The following is a 16654-nucleotide window of genomic DNA, read 5'->3' as shown; positions in this document are numbered from 1 at the left end:
CAATCGCACTTTCAGCTGCTTAGGTCTGTGGCTTTGGATATCCCTGCCAAACTTCCTCCACCTCTCAGTTACTCCTTCCTCTGTAGTTCTGAAATCAAGTGGGTCTGTAACAAATATTGTCAGCAAGACCTCTTGTGGTATCACACTGCCTTAAACGGTGCGTGGTGAGAATCAACACCTTGCTGGACTGGGTTAGTTGTCTCAAGATAACTCACCAAAGGAATGGTTAATTGCATCCGAGGTCCACAGAGGGACCTGTCTTATGCTTTTCCCAACTGGAGAACGACCCATACTGGGAACTCTGGTTCTCTGACGAACTGTACAGCAGCAATGGGTCAGAAAGCAGGGTGAAACTGAGTGCCATCAATGCTACTCATTAAGTAGCAGAGCAGGCTGGGGTTTTCTGTACACTTCACCAGGCAGGGAGGTGCATCCACTACCATCTATCACATGCAGTCATTGAGTTGAACTTCAACCTCAACATCTCCTGAAAGCCACAATGCTGTCCAATCCACAGCCTATTCAGCCAACTTTGTTGGTTTCGGTAGATCCTACACTGCCCTGTCGCTCTACTTCCAAAGATGGGAGTCTGTAACAGCCAGTGTAAAACGATGCACAAACTCAAACACCAGATCTGGCCTCTCCTGAGGGAAAAAGCCAAGCTAAGGAAGGAGAATCAACTCGAGAGCAATCTTATCCACACAACAGTAAGACTGACAACAAATGAAAGACTTAATTAAGAAGAACGGTTTTCATTCATGGATCTGCTGATCCAATAGATTTTTGTAATCAGACCAAGGCAGTATAGTGACACAAGTAGTAGAAGTTATGCCTCACAGTTTCAGCAGCCTGGGTTTGATCTTGGCTTTGATCTTGTCAGTGTGGAGTTTGTGCATTCTCCCTTTGACTGCATGGGTTTTCCTCCCACATCCCAAAGACATGTGGTTTAATAGGTTAATTGGCCACTCTCATTTCCCCCTGTAGGTGAGAGGTAGAATCAGTGGAGAGGTGATGGGATGCAAAAGAGAATAGGTTGCAGAAAAGTAAGTGGGAGGGATGGGATTACCCTGATAGAGCAAATCCTTGAATTTGGTATTAAAATGCAAACCACACCCCAGAGGTAAACTCTTCTTGTTGTCAGGAGGAAAAGAACATGGATCAAGTCAAACAACAGCCTCCAGCACTTATTCATGAAGTCCTGCTAGGTTCAGACTGAAGCAGGTACGCGGCAACTTCTTTCTACTCCAATGAGCTGGAACCAACGTCACCAATGCCAGAAAAACTCAGACGGGACAAGTGGAAGGTACTGACCCAGGACGATCAAACTGACTCTTCATTGCAACGCCTCATGTAACACTTTGGTTGATCCACCAGACTAGCAACCAGCATTCTGGACCACTGATCCACAGAAACTAGTTCAAATGGTGGCTTGAGGAACTTAAATTCAGGTAATTCTTAGCAATGAAACAACTGGATTGTTGTGAAGACACACCTGGTTCACCGAAGGGGGAGAAATACTACCCCGATCAAGCCTATAGGTGGCTCCAGACCCACCTGTTTGGCTCATAACTGCCCTCTACATGGAGGGTGATTAGGGTTGGACAATTGATAATGGCATTGCCAGCTACACTCACATTCCACAAACAAATAACTGAAAACAGTAAGGCTTTGTTTGGTGAAATATTTCTATACAACCACCAGTGCAATGCTACCAAGGCAGACTATGGTGTGCGCTAATGTGGTAGCCACTTTGCAAGAGGGGAATACAGTTCATTATAGTTCCATGTAATAATTCCATTTATGTAGTGCCTTTCACTTCCCTTTCATTGTTCCAAAATGATGAGATACACAAGATATCTTTATTAGTCACATGTATATCGAAACACACAGTGAAATGCATCTTTTGCATAGTGTGTTTTGGGGGCAGCCCGCAAGTGTTGCCACACTTCCGGCGGCAACATAGCATGCCCACAACTTCCTAACCCGTACATCTTTGGAATGTGGGAGGAAACCGGAGCACCCAGAGGAAACCCACGCAGACACGGGGCGAACACACAAACTCCTTACAGACAGCAGCCAGAATTGAAGCTGGGTTGCTGGCGCTGGAATAGCATTACACTAACTGCTATACTACCGTGCTTGCCCCAAGTTACAGCCATTGAAGGAGATTATTTCAAACTGTCTCTCTGTAAAGCAGGATGAGGCTGTAAAGATGGCTGAGATGAAGGCACCAAACCTAGGTAGTCAGGCGTAAGGTGCACCTTTAAACTTTTGTTTACAGAGAACTTTTATAGTGACTTTACCTTTATAAATTCAATTTGCATCAGTGCATGCATGGCTGAGTGCGAGTTGCAGTGTCTCTGACATAAATCTGGCTGGGTACTAAGCAAGGATTGAACCAGACAATTCTTTTCCTATTGTAGCGTTCAGTGCCACTAAACACAGGCCTTTATCCACCAAGTCATCACCCCAGGAAGCAGCAGAGCTCTGTAGATCAGCGATATGACCTTTGGTGTGTGCCAAGTTGGGTAAGATTGAGCACGGCAGTGATAAAAGAGCTACATTTCAACTCCATACCCTGGAATCATGGCCAAGGATCCCACTTCCCTTCACCATGCAATGTCCCTAGCTAGTCTTCACCCTCGGGGACAAAAATCACTTTGCCTCCACAACTATAAATACCATTCAATGATTTGGGAGCCTTTATACCTCCCAAAAAGCAAAGCAGAGATTTGATAGGGAGAATAAGAGGGATTGGGCAGACAGTAAATTAATCTTTAAACACAATTTCCCCATCTTCTGCAGCATGCTGTGGGACAATGGTATCATGATAATGGCTGTAACTGCAATTTCCAGTGATAGCACCTAGAACAGTGTTGCAGCTACCCAGCTTCAGTCCTAACCTCCAATACTTTCTCTGGGAAGTTTGCATGTGTTCTCTGTGACTGCGTGGGTTTCCTCCTACATCCCAAAGGCATGCAGGCTGGTAGGTTAACTGGTCACGGTAAATTGTTCCTCTTGTAGGTGGGATGTGAACGTGCGGAGAATAAATTGTGAGGAAAACTAATGGAGGAATGGGATTATTCTGAGAGTCAGTACTCGACAGGCTGAATGGCTTCCTAGGTTGTAACATAATATTGAAATATGAAGGAATTATTTTCAAAGTTGAACTAAAAAGCCTGAAAAGGTCAACAGTAATTTAAATAAGAGTTAACCAGGCAGTTAAAAGGCAGACAAGTATTCAGATACCAAGTTTAATAATAAAATTGAAGGCCCAAAAAAAAGTCTGTGCAAACCTCACACAGAAACGTGCTCCATATCAGTTTATGATTACCATTTATATACAAACTGAAAAAATAACTAAGGCTAAAAAATGGCTCCATTCCAGAGATAACAAATGGAGGAGTGTTCTCTGATGGAGTTTTGCTTGAATGACTTCAGAGTTGTTAATTACAACAACTCAGAGCCCAACAACAGTGGCTATCAGCACATCAGAGGGAGACAGGTTTTGAATTTTATATAAAGCACTTCTTCAGAGATGTCCTTCTTGCTGTTGATTTTTTTTTATTTTTACACACTAATCTTTATATTTTTAAAATCCAACAAGAATGTTAAACCACTCTCCTGGGTGGATGTTACACATTCCATAGCATTATTTTATAAGAGGCAGAGGAGTCCTCTCCAGTGATTAACCAACATCACTAAAACCAGTTATCTGGTTATTCACACAAAGCTGCTGTGGGTCAAACTGGCTACTATGTTCCCTACCTTACAATAGTAACAGCATCTCCCAAGTACATTAGCTGCTGTGAGGCACATCTGCACATGCAGAGACAGAGAAAAACAGAGGCACCAGTGTCCCTAGCCTGCAACTAGACACTTATACAAGTGCGTTCACACTGAGGTTTTACTTGCAACAATCTTCAAATATGGCAAGACAGGTTGACAAAAGCTAATAAACTACATGGGATCCTGGACTTTATCCAAAGTAGCAGGGTACAAAAACAAAAAAAAACAGGAAATTATCCTAAATCTGTATAAAATGAGATCAGTCCCAGCTGCAGTGCGCTGTCTAATTCTGGGCCCAACACTAAGATAGATGTGGAGGCTTTGGAGTGGCTGTGGTGGAGATTTATACAAATGAGTCCAGAGATCTGGGATTAGCTTAGTGTGAGGATGGAATTGTTCTCTTTAGAGCAGAGAAAAGGTACAAGGAAAATAATGGGGCTGCTTAAAAATCACAAAGTATTCACAAGAGTAAATGAGGAAGTATTCCTGAAGGAGGGAGGCACTTACCAGAGGCAAAAATGGAACATAGAGGTATTTTATCCAATGAGTGATTCAGATGAGGGACACATATTCACTGTAGCCCTTAGAAATTAATTGGATAAATAATTTGAGGAAGATTGGCAGGGAAATGGGCAAAATCAATGGATGAGGTTAGCAACTTCTCCATGAAAGGGACTGATTTATAGGGAGAGGTTAGATAGGCTGGACCTTTACTCATTGGAGTATAGAAGACCGAGGGGTGATCTCAGAGGTATACAAAATCATGAGGAGCACAGATAAAGTGAGCGTTCTCCACCACCCTCCCGAGTTGGGGAATTGAAAACTAGAGGACATAGTTTTAAGGTTAGAGGTGAAAGGTTTAATAAGATTGTTGAGGGGCAACTTTTCTTTTTAATTACACAGTAGGTAGTAGATATATGGAACCAGTTGCCAGAGGAAATGGTTGAGGCAGGTACATTAGATATATTTAAGTAGTATGTGGACAAATATATGGATGACAAGAGTTTAGAGGGATATGAGCCAAGTGCTGGGAAGTGGGATTAGCCTGAATATACATCTTGGTCTGCATGGACATCTTTGAGCTGAAGGGCCTTTTCCCCATGCTATACAACTCTATGAAAGAGCAGACAAAGACCTGATCCTCTCTTGCACCTGACTATGCTTCTGCATGACCTAAAGCTGCAGTTGATATTTAGGTCAGTCTCCAGGGACTAGAGCGAGAGGTATCCATCAGGAAGACAGGTCAAGGTCCCATTACAAGATGGCTTTACCTTACCAGTAGAGAGTAGAAGATATTGATTCCTCATACGCAGAAGATCAGGAGACGCAAGGAGAGAATACTAGAACAGGGACAAGAGTACCAAGTACAACCCACCTTTATGGACTGCAATGGGAAAGTGAGCCTCAGCAGCACCTGGTATAGTTCACCTTTAGTCTTAGTTAGGTAGGCATCTGGAATCAATCCCCTTGAACAGGACTGGGAATGATGGGAGTGAGTTTGAAGAACCAAATAACCCCCAAAAAGCATGAATCAAGTTACCTTCCATCCAAATTTCATTGAGTTTGGTTTCAATTTGACAGCAGTGAATTCTTGACTTGTTCATGTCAGAAACAAGTCCTGGTTGGTGAACAGATAAACCCAGTTATCAATACCAGCTAGTTCATATTTAGTTATTCATAGGTTTCTCATGTTAGATAACAATGTAAATATTTTAGACGGCTTTCAATTCCCTCTCAAACGTCTTCCTCGCTTTCCAAACCATTCCCTTAGCCAGAACAGTCAAATCTCTGTTCCATTTAACGCTACCAGGACCTACTTCTCCAGGTCAAGATCTACTCCTGCTTCAAGGACCTCACCCCCAAGGACCTCATTGTCCCTTGCCAAGACTCAGCCCTGGATATAACAGAGGAGCTGGCATTAAGTCCTCCTTCCCCCAGACCTAGCTCACACCCCAGAAAGTCCAGAACTACCAGTTACTCTTAGATCCCACACTGAGGACCCCAATACCTCTGCCAGAACCTTGCTTCCCCTGCCAGGTATACCGCCCCTTCCCTGGACCCAGCCCCTCTCACCATCAGAGAGCTGTTGGAGGGAAATGCTTGACGAGGGCTTGGCAGATAGAGATAATCCTCCATCATCCAAAGGAGGGGAGGGGAATCGATTGCCATAGGTGGGGAAGGATGATCACACAGGACCTGCCGACTCAAAGGCAAGGGTGCTACCACTGGAACCACAGTCCACACTGAAATTTCTACTTGATATGTAGCTTTTCGATGGAGATAGCATTAGGAAGCAGAAACAATCCTGTGACTAAGTGATGCTTTCAGAAGAAACGAGGGAGAAAAGGAGAGAAGCTACTTAAACTGTTCAGATATTTGGAGATGACAGCAGGCAGAGTCAAAGAGCTTCCTTGTACAAGTTCTTTCTTCTACAGAGGTTAATAAACAAAGAACATCTATATGCTGATTTTTTTTGAGACAACACATGACACTTTATCTCCTATTTAGAACACTTAAAAACACTGCAAGAGAACAGCCATTTTAAGAGGTCTACGATCACTAACGTGTCTGCGTTTAAGCTGCACAGAACTTAGTGCCAGCTCCTCCATTATATGGAAACTCCCTGTGTTCTGTTTATTTGACAAACAGTCTTTAAATTTTGGTCACCTTGCCAGATTTCAATATCTGAGGAAATGTAAGATAAAAAGTCTAGAAGGCTGGATGCATTAAATTTGCACCGTCTTGGGAAACAAGAAACTGCAAGTCAGAGAATTAAATACAATTAGAATCTGACCAACTATCAAAGAGTATTTTTAAACTGCAAACAAGGAAATTTATGGATTTTTACCCCCTTCTGAGGAAACGACAGATGGTGGCATTTCCTGTTGGGGTGGAGCCTGGTTCAAGTATATTAAAAGTAGACTTGATTTGATCTGATCATTTTTTGGAGAGGAGTCTACTTAGTCCAAATTCCGGATCTTATATCGGCATGTTTACACAGACAGTGAAAATACTCCCTGAAGTCAAGTTTGTAATTGGCATTTCATGTTAGATACACATCACTTGAATTAGAGACACATGTGCATCCCAAGATGGTCGGGTTTGTGCAGTTTTGTCTCAATGTCTACACATACGCACGATGCTGGGACCCATTGTACATTGCTGTGATATACCAGAACATCTTTTAAGAGGTTGCAAAAAAAAAGTAACCCTGTTCCACATTTTTTCCAGAGACCATAAGATATAGGAGCAGAATTAGGCCATTTGGCTCATCGAGTCTGCTCTGGCATTCAATCATGGCTGATTTTTTATTCTCTCAACCCCATTCTCCTGCCTTCTCTCTGTAACCCTTAACCCTCTTACCAATCAATAAACTATTAATCTCTGCCTTAAATATACCCAATCACTTGGCCTCCACAGCCTCTGTGGCAACAAATCCCAGATTCACCACCTACTGGCTGAAGAAATTCCTCCTCATCTCAATTTTAAAGGGACATCCCTTCATTCTTAGGCCATGCCCTCGGATCCCAGACTCTCCTACTAATGGAACCATCTTCTCCACGTCCACGCTATCCAGGCCTTTCAGTGTCTGGTACTGGATTAATGTTGCCTTCTTAATCCCTCAACACCAAGTGATGAATCCTATAGACCCCAGAACTCTTCTCTAAAATCTTTATCAAATCAGATCTCTTCCAGGCTTTAAAAAAAATTGTACAACCTCAAGCTTAGTCTCTCAGTTTACTCTCTTACAGCCCAGTTTACACCTCTTGCTAAGAGTTTTGAGACCTGCCACCTTAATGTATACAAACTTACAAAATTCTCGAAATACTCGCAGATCAACTCGATCTTAAAGAAGAATGCATAGAGATACGTGCTAAAATGGCACTGTGCAAGAGGCTGGTAGCAGTTGGTTCTGGTGCAATGGGGCAAAGATTCCCGCTGATGTACACCACCAATCTAAATGGAGCAATTCACTATCTTTTCCAAGGTTACACAAACTGTGCATTCCGCAAATCTGTGCTCTGCCACGCAAGGACTCCAACTTCTGGAGCAGCCAAGCCCAACGACAACCATTGCTGGACATCATTCAATAACCTGCAGTGAACTGCTCATAAGAGTCATAGAGAGATACAGCACGGAAACAGGCCTGAGTCCTTGCTCACCCTCAACACCAATCCTACATTAATCCCATTCACAAGCCACTGAATTTTGCAGCACCAGGCCTTTGAACAAAATGTTTGCCTACTTCATGTTACCTGAATACCTTGACCTCACAGGTGCCAGTTAACCTCTGGGCCACTGCATCAAACCACTTTGGAAACAGGTCGGACAGCCTAAGTGATCAAGGCTGGTACAATAACATTTAAAAGAGTGCACGGATAGCCTAATCATTGCCTGAATGAACAGGAAGAAGAAATGCCAAAAATAAAATGGAACAAACTGTCAAAAAGAAACCTTGACCAGGCTGCACTGGGTTGACATGGCCCATTAGGTTTCTCCGAAGACACTGTAGGCAGGGCCAGCTGAGAAACACTCAAGGAGTAGGGGATGTTCACCAGGAAACCACCCATTAGTCAGCACACCCACATCCAGATGGACACAGGGAACCAGCAGAAAGGGCAAAACTCAACAAGGCGTCACGGAGAGCGGGGTTATTGGATGACTGGGTCCATAATAGCATCTGCACAGAAAAGAATTTGTTGAATGGGATGACACCACTACTCTCTAGTTCATATAAGTGATGAACTACATTAGAAGGCTAAATTCAACAGAAATGCCTCATAACTTTGGCTTGGACTCCCTCTGGTACAGAAGACTGGATGGGTACTTTCAAAATGCGAGGAGGATTTACGTGGGTGAGCAGAAAGAGATTATTTCCACGTCACTGACCACTGGCCCCTGCCCCCTTCCCTCCCCCAGTTGTCACTTCTGGAGAACAATTAGATAATGAAGATAGGAAGAGGATGGGCAGGCTCGACTTAATTCCTTGGAACATTGGGGATTGAGGAGTGACTTTACAAAGGTGTACAAAATCATGAGAGGCAAAGGTAAGGTGAATGCAGTCCTTTTTCCCAGGGCAAGGGAAGCAAAAACTAGAGGGAACAGGTTTAAGGCGAGAGGGGAAAGATTTAAAGAGGACCTGAGGGGCAACCTCTTCACACAGAGGGTGGTGTGTAAATGGAACGAGATGCCAGAGGAAGTGATTGAGGCAGGTACAGTAACAACATTTAAAAGAGTACATGGGTAGGAAAGGTTTAGAGGGATATGGGCCAAATGGCTTAGATGGTCATCTTGGTCGGCATGGACGAGTTGGGCTGAAGGGCCTATTTCTATGCTGTATTGCTCCATGACCTACTGGCACAAGTCAGCGCGAATGCAAAAGGAGGGAATTGAGGCAGATGGTGCGGTGTAGGGGCAGCAAGGGAGAGAAAGTCCACGAGAAATAAAGGTCAAATAGATCCAAAAGAAACAGAACCACCATTAAAATTTGGGGCATTTAAGCTTAGGAGGAAGGAATGCAAATCCAAAACAGCAGCAACTTAACATTTGCAGTAGGAAGGTGAATTATGAAAAGAATGTTTGCAAATGCCTTAAAAAAAAGCTGATGAAATGGAGAAATAAAGACATGCTGACCATGAGAGTCTTAGGCAGTAACGACTAAATATTTCAGCATTATGTAGAGTACGGGCAAGTCTGTGATGAAGGACTAAGAACAAAAATAAAGGCACTTTTTTTTTTGCAACCTTTGATGTGGGTTTACAGCCCATGTGGTGCAAAGCCTCCAGCTCAAATGTCACTGGCTGCTTTGCTCTGATCAGGCCAAGTTAAAAATGCCTGTGGATCAATGCAATTGGAATTCATGGTTTCAAAAGGAGAAATGACTCAACTTAGTGAGATAGCAACCCTCGCCCCTCACCCAACTCTATTGTATCCATCTCTCCCACCCCACCATTCCATGCTCCACCAGTATCTTTACCCCCTTCTCCACCAAACTCACCATTATACCTTCTGTCCCACATTATGATTCCCTCCCCACCTTGATCCCATGGAAAACTGGGAATTAGTTTGATTGGTAAGGGGGCAAAAGGTTATGGAGACAAGGTGGGAGAATAGGGTTGATATATAAAAAAGTAAAAAAAAACAGCCTTGATTGAATGGCAGAGCAGTCTCGATGGGTCAGATGGCCTAATTCTGCTCCTATATCTAATGGTCATCTGGACTTCCAGTAGCCAGAACTACCAGGCAGGGCAGATAATTCACGAGTGAAATGAAGCAATGACCAGTCTGCTCATTTGCAATAAGGCTAAGGAGACCCTAGTGAAGGTTTTGTCAAAGCTACAGTGAAATGCAAAAATTGTAGTTGTTTCTTTACACACCACAAAAAGCTTGAATTTCAGTAAAAACATTTGGTTTAAATGAAATAAGAGGTCCTCCACTGTCCTATGAGGTTTTCTTGGCTTTTTGCTTTACAATACATTACAATGGGCCAAATGAGCTTAAGTATTAACAGAGAATCTTCCCAACATCAAAACTAAAGTCTAGCCGGGTAAATGTGTAAACTGTGCAGAGGCTCGCGACCTAACATACAGACAGCAGTGTAAACATCCTCATCCTGTTTACAGCAGTAACTGATTGTAGGTAGCCACCAGAGTAATCCTTCACAGACAGCAACTATTCTCAATTACATGTTCAATCAGCCGACAACTTCAGGTGGAGGTATTTCACCCTATATAGCTTATGCTCCAATATTCTACTTTTGACTCTGCAAGGTCATTGTTAGATATGGCACCCCAGATGTGGTTAGGGCCTCCTGCGTGCCTTCGGTAAGAAGTGTTAGCAGGTCCTCCATTCATCCTCAGCAGTAGTGATTACTTCCCTGATGGCCCCGAGGAGATCTCCTTGGCCTTTTAACCGTATGGGCTGGATAGATCACTTCAAGAGGTCCATTAAAAGACCATCACGTCAATGGGCAACCAGAGTCACGCAGAGGCCAACAAAGGCAAGCAAAGCAGTTTCCATCCACTAAGTATATTATACAAGTTAGGTTATTAGTTTAAGAAAAACAGTAACATGAATCTTTTAAATCAGTTTTACTGACCTTGCATTTTATTTCCAGATTTATTTATTTTTTAAAAAGCTAACTTAAGTTCTTAAACTGCCATTATGGGATTCGGACTACAATTCTCTGAATCATTCATTCAATAATATAACCAATGCACTCCTGTCCCCAGTTAAGTGTGCAAAAGCAGATTTGATCCCTCCTTCACTGTAGTTAAGAGACATGGGTTAGAAATTCTTCAGAAGTGATACTTGCTGATGATCGTACAGTGCAGTTTCATTCACAACCCCTTTAAGTCTGCCCTGCTTAACTCCAAGACCTGGACTAAATTCAACTCGAGTACATCAACTTTTCAGTTGAGACCCTGCATCAGGACTGAGGGGAAAACAAAATATTGCTGGTGTGTAGCAGTACGAGGGTGGATGGGATAAAGGCTAGTAGGTGATAGGTGCAACTGACCTAGAATGGGGGGGGGGGGGGGGGGGGGGGGGGGAAGAGGAATTATAGGCAGATGGAAGCTGGTGGGGAATGATGAACAAAGGGAGAAAAAAACATGGAGCAAAAAAAACCAAGATGCTGGAGGAACTCAGCAGATCAGACAACATCTGTGGAGGATGGTTTCAGGTCGAGTCCTTTCATCTGGATTGAAACTTAACCCCAGTTTCATGATACACTGCAGTCATCTGCCAAATGCATATTCAACAGGATTTCCTAACCCTCAACCTCTCCCTCTACAAGGCCACTACATGCAGGTTCTGCACCAAGTCACGCACCATCCTGACTTGGAAACATATCACTGCTCCTTCATTGGCACTGGATCCAAGTCATGGAATTGCCTGCTCAACAGCACTGTAGGAGCACCTCCACCAGAAGGATTGCAGCAGTTCAAGGTGATATCTCATCACCACCTTTGCAGGGTCAATTGGGGATGGGTCTCATCAACATCCCACAAATGGACAAGTTAAAATAAGAAAAATTGCCAATTAACAAGGAACTTACCGATTGGTGGGTTTTGGCAGACACGGTCTTCACTGCATCCGGATCCCAAATTACTAGATCACTATCCGACCCAACTGCCACTCTGCCTTTTCTTGGATACAGGTTGAAGATTTTGGCAGCATTGGTGCTTGTTACAGCCACAAACATGTTCTCATCCATTTTACCAGTCGCCTGTTGGAAAAGAATCCAATATCTCAGCTTAGTATCTGTCTGGGGCTGCAGGGGAGGGGAGATAGTCCTCTTGACATCCCAAGGCTGTCCTGGGATTGCTTTATGAATGGACAACAACTGGGGAGCAAGCAACTCAAGCAGATTTGCCGTCCACTTCACCTGTTCTCCTGTACTGTTGGGGGTGGTTTAGTGTATGATCAATGCGATGTTAACTGTGGAACATTGAGGAGAAATAATCTAGAATAAACTGCCTTAAACATGCAAGCTTGGAGTAAGTTTTCAACTTGTCGCCCAGATACATGATTTGTACAAAGTATCTTAGGATGCTGTCATGGGCACAGTGTCAGTTCACATCAGAGTAATAATATCATTCTAATCCATGTGCCCAAAAGGTTTTGTTTTGAACTACATATAAACACCTCGAGATATTCTTATTTTAGGATTCTTCTGCACACCATTCTGATTTGTTTTTGTTATCCTTCGTGTAAGTCTAACCATTTTTTTTCATGACATTAAGCTACCATGTAGGAGATACTGTCACGAGGTTTTTTTTTGTTACATTTGGCAAGTTGCTCTGATCCAGAATGAAATGCCTGAAGGGGCAGTAAAAATGGATTCAGGAGCAATGTTCAGAGGGGAATTAGATAAATCAGGAGCTTCAAAAGTAGGAGAAGCAGGACCAATTAGTTTGTTCTTTCAATGAACTGGCTCAGCACCAAAAGGTCCTATGGTTACCTTCTGTGCCATGGGCTCCATGTTAATAGCACCATTGAATGAATGCAGAAGCACATCAATACATGCTGACAACATGATAGGTCACCTGAATACCAGTAAATGGATTATAAACAAACACATTTTTGTCTGTACAAGGGTGTGGCTTGCTAATAGTAATCAGACACAGCCCTGGATGGCCTGCTACAACCAGAGGGTAACATGTCTACCTACCACGGCCTTGTCCCAGATAATGGACATGCGCTCCTCGGCTCCATTTGTACCCTCGGGAATCTGGGTGAAGTCATCCTTTCCAATTGCCTTCTGGGCTGTGCTGAACGTGCAGTGGGCGCTTCCCACTATTTGCAAGTCACCGCTGGATAAAGACCAGACATCATCACTTCACGGACCAAGGCAGTGACATCCACATTTTAGAACAACAAAGCCCAAAAAGACTTGCAAGCTCTCCATAGACTAATGTGATACTGTCGATGCCTGGATATACTCAACATGAAAATGTACATCTATACTTAAGTGGCAAAGCAAACAGGTCGTAAAACCACAACCAATTGCCCTTAAAAATATCTCCAAACCTGAATCATTAATTCTACTTCCTTCTTAACTAATGCTGCCTAACCTCGAGAATTTCTTGCATTTCCTCTTTGACTCAGGGTTCCTGCATCTGTGGTACAGTAATTTCCTCCTGATTCTTCAGCAGATTATTGTGAAGTAATGCCCTCAGGTCACTTGCCTTCCTAGCAGTTTCTTTCTATTTCTATCAATATCCTGTTTAATACTGAACAGCTCTGTTTAACCTTCTCCAAGGCAAGCTACCCCAATGATCTAAAGCACTGGGGTGTTAGTGTTCAGCTTACACCAAAGATTCAGTAAAGAGAAAGGACAACTTTGAAGAGAAGCGATCTGCTGGTTTTGTCTCAGTGATGTTCTGGCCACACAACGGTGTACTGCAATGGAGGGAGTGACTAATGAAGCAAAGGTTCTTCACTGATTGAGAAAATGCAATTACATCATCATAATCCTTCTTAGTTCTTGACAATGGTTTCAGACAACAACATGATTCAGAGAACCCACAGGGCACCAGATGTGGGAGACTATAATAAAACATACCAATGGCTTTAGGAGTGCTCATGGGACAGAGGCAGACACACACTTCATTCTGCAGTGTGTGATAACTTGAGACTATCACAGAAGTTCCATTTATCAGGGTATAAAAACTAATTAAAAAAGCACAATAACCCTCTAATATTTTCCCCATTTTATCGCCGTGTAGATGATATCTGAAGTGTTAAGTCTAGTGTGATCCACAAAGCCCCTGGAAAATGGAGGGGGAAAGAGGGGCCAAGGTTGTCTTTAGCTGTCAAAGCTGCTCAATGTCTGCATGTCACCAAACTGATAAATACCTCGTTAACTGAACTCGCAAGCCTTCTCCAAGACTGTGGTCCAGTTAATGCTTAGTAGTTCAGTTGAAGTACATCAGCCGACGAAGATTAGAAGGCTGCAATGTGACAAACCAATCTGCTTTCGCTCAGTTCTGGCTTTCATCTGATATTTGGGTGGAGCTTTGCATAAGACAGAAATTGCAAAAAGATGATTTCACGGTGATCATCAGCAAAGCTCCTTGTACTGATTGAATCGCATGCAAAAAAATGCATTTATATTGTCTCTCATTTCATTATGAAAACAACCAAGTGGACAGGTGGTCATTTGGCCCATAATAACCAACCTAGTTGTTTAAAAAGAGCTGTCCAATTAGGCCCCTCCAGTATACTCTTTCCCCTTGCCCCTGCAGTCATCATTCTTTTCATACATCTAACCATCTACGTTTGAAAGTTGTACTTCAACCCGTTTCCTCCAGACTTTCAGGCAGAGCATTCTCAATCACAACCATGGCCCTTAAAATAAAATCTCTGAACCTGAACTGCTAACTCTACTTCTCTCTTCACTGATTGTGCCTGGACTCGAGAATTTCTTGCATTTACTCTCTGCCTTAGATTTCCTTTATCAATGGTACATTGACTTCCTCCTGATTCTTCAGAAGATTGTGAAGTAGTGCCCCTAGATTACTTACCTTCCTACCAGTTTCTTCCTACTTAATATTGAACAGCTCTGTCTAATCTTCTAAGGCAAACTACCCCAATGATCTAAAGCACACGCACATCATTTTTTTCTATCCCTATATCTGACACCATTTAGTCTTCCTGATTAGAATTGCTAATTAGTCTGGAGTTTGAGTTCAGAGTGCAAAATTAACCCCATGATTAAGAGATTAGTTTATTGGATGACAACAGTGTGCTCTCTGCCAGAGTGAATTATTTTCATACCACAGTGACCACAATATAGGGCATGCCATTTACACTTTGGTGCAATGCATGCCCACAACTGCACTTGTTTTGTCTCACCATTGGGAGGCACTACCTCAGTGCAATTGATGTGCATCACCTTTCAACTAGCAGCGAGAGATTCCAGCTTCAGCTCACTGCCTCAACCTAGGGAAACTCAATACTTCTCCCTCGTAGGTTGTGACACACCACCAGCTCATTGCGTCCCTTGGTAACAAATTTAAAATCCTGTTCCTTCCCCCCCCCCCCCCAAGGTTTGAAATTTCTTTCCTCATGATCAAGGCAAAAATTTAAATTCAATCCATTTTTTTAAATTAATATACACTTGACTAATTTCACAAAAACATTACAGCACCCAGAAATAATTTCAAAACAAGTTTAGTGGAAAGTACTTAATATATCCTTAAATAGACATTTTATTTGGAAACATGCTTTGCATATTGATGACATAATTTGGGAAGACCGCAGGTAGCAATAACAGATTTAGTACTGATAATATATTTAAATTACCTAACTGAGAGCGCATATAAAACAGATTGGGCTGCAAACCAATTTAAGCTTCTATCATTAAATAACATTCTTTATTCAATTGGTAATACATTTATGAACATTACTCAAGGTATGCTGGCTTTTCCTTTATTGGAATGCAATGCTTGATTTTAGTGGAGGAGACACAAAAGTGAGAGCAACTGTGTATCTCCACCTAAATCCTATAACTTTGATTTTCTGATTCAAACATACAACTCGTCTGCATGCTGATCATAAATATTACTCTTTACCATCTCCTGCTCAAAACCCACCCTTTGCACAAACCTGAAATCTTGATGGAACACGCCATCTCCTGCCTGGTTTTGATCTCCATCCTATAACTGAGATACTTTTTTTAAAAAAGAGGTTATTTCTCATCTATTCTTTAATATGGGACAGCTTCTGCCCCCACTATGGAATCTGCCTCATTGCTATCCTGCAAGTGCCAAGTACAGCTAGATGCCTCAATTCTTAAACAATGTGATTAAAAAGTAAGCTGGGTTCTCCATGAACATCCAGAAACACATGGGGATTGACTGTTGTCAGCACTGAAGTGAAGTTACACCACCTGGACATTCTGTTTGAAACTCATACCAATTATAGAGTCATAGTTATACAGCACAGAAACAGGTCCTTCAGCCCAACTGGTCCATGCCAACCAAGACTTCTAGTTAAGCTTCTCTCATTTGCCTATGTTTGACTCATATCCCTCTAAACCTTTCCTACCCATGTACCTTTTAAATGTTGTTAATGTATCTGCCTCAACTACTTCCACTGGCAGTTGATTCCATACATTGACCACCCTGTGAAAAAGCTGCCCCTCAAGTTCCGATTAAATCTCTCCCCTTAAACCTAAGCCCTCTAGATCTTGATTCCCCAACCCTGAGAAAAAGACTGAGTGTTGACCCCATCTATGCCCCTCATGATTTTTGATACTTCACACCAAAAAGAATCTTCTACTTCAATCTATACAAGGAACATATATTCAAAATAACCTGCCTCGCCACACAGACACACACGCAAAATTAATTCCAGA

At 42.6% G+C, this 16654-nt stretch overlaps 1 protein-coding gene across 4 annotated transcripts in view; it reads right to left on the bottom strand.

Moving 5' to 3' along the window:
• LOC127569012 (dihydropyrimidinase-related protein 3-like) overlaps positions 1 to 16654 on the bottom strand; it is a 159510-nt gene that overhangs the window by 34197 nt on the left and 108659 nt on the right. For all 4 annotated transcript variants that reach the window (XM_052013261.1, XM_052013262.1, XM_052013263.1 and 1 more), the window contains exons 10-11: positions 12965 to 13106; positions 11849 to 12019 (exon numbers count right to left, since the gene is read on the bottom strand). In XM_052013261.1, the coding sequence (XP_051869221.1) occupies positions 11849 to 12019; positions 12965 to 13106 (313 nt within the window). The remainder of the gene's footprint in view (positions 1 to 11848; positions 12020 to 12964; positions 13107 to 16654) is intronic.

The sequence above is a fragment of the Pristis pectinata genome, chromosome 4 (assembly GCF_009764475.1).
Source record: "Pristis pectinata isolate sPriPec2 chromosome 4, sPriPec2.1.pri, whole genome shotgun sequence".
Classification (NCBI taxonomy): domain Eukaryota; kingdom Metazoa; phylum Chordata; class Chondrichthyes; order Rhinopristiformes; family Pristidae; genus Pristis; species Pristis pectinata.
The sequence above is the reverse complement of the archived record's forward strand: the minus strand, read 5'-3'. Positions and strand labels throughout refer to the sequence as shown.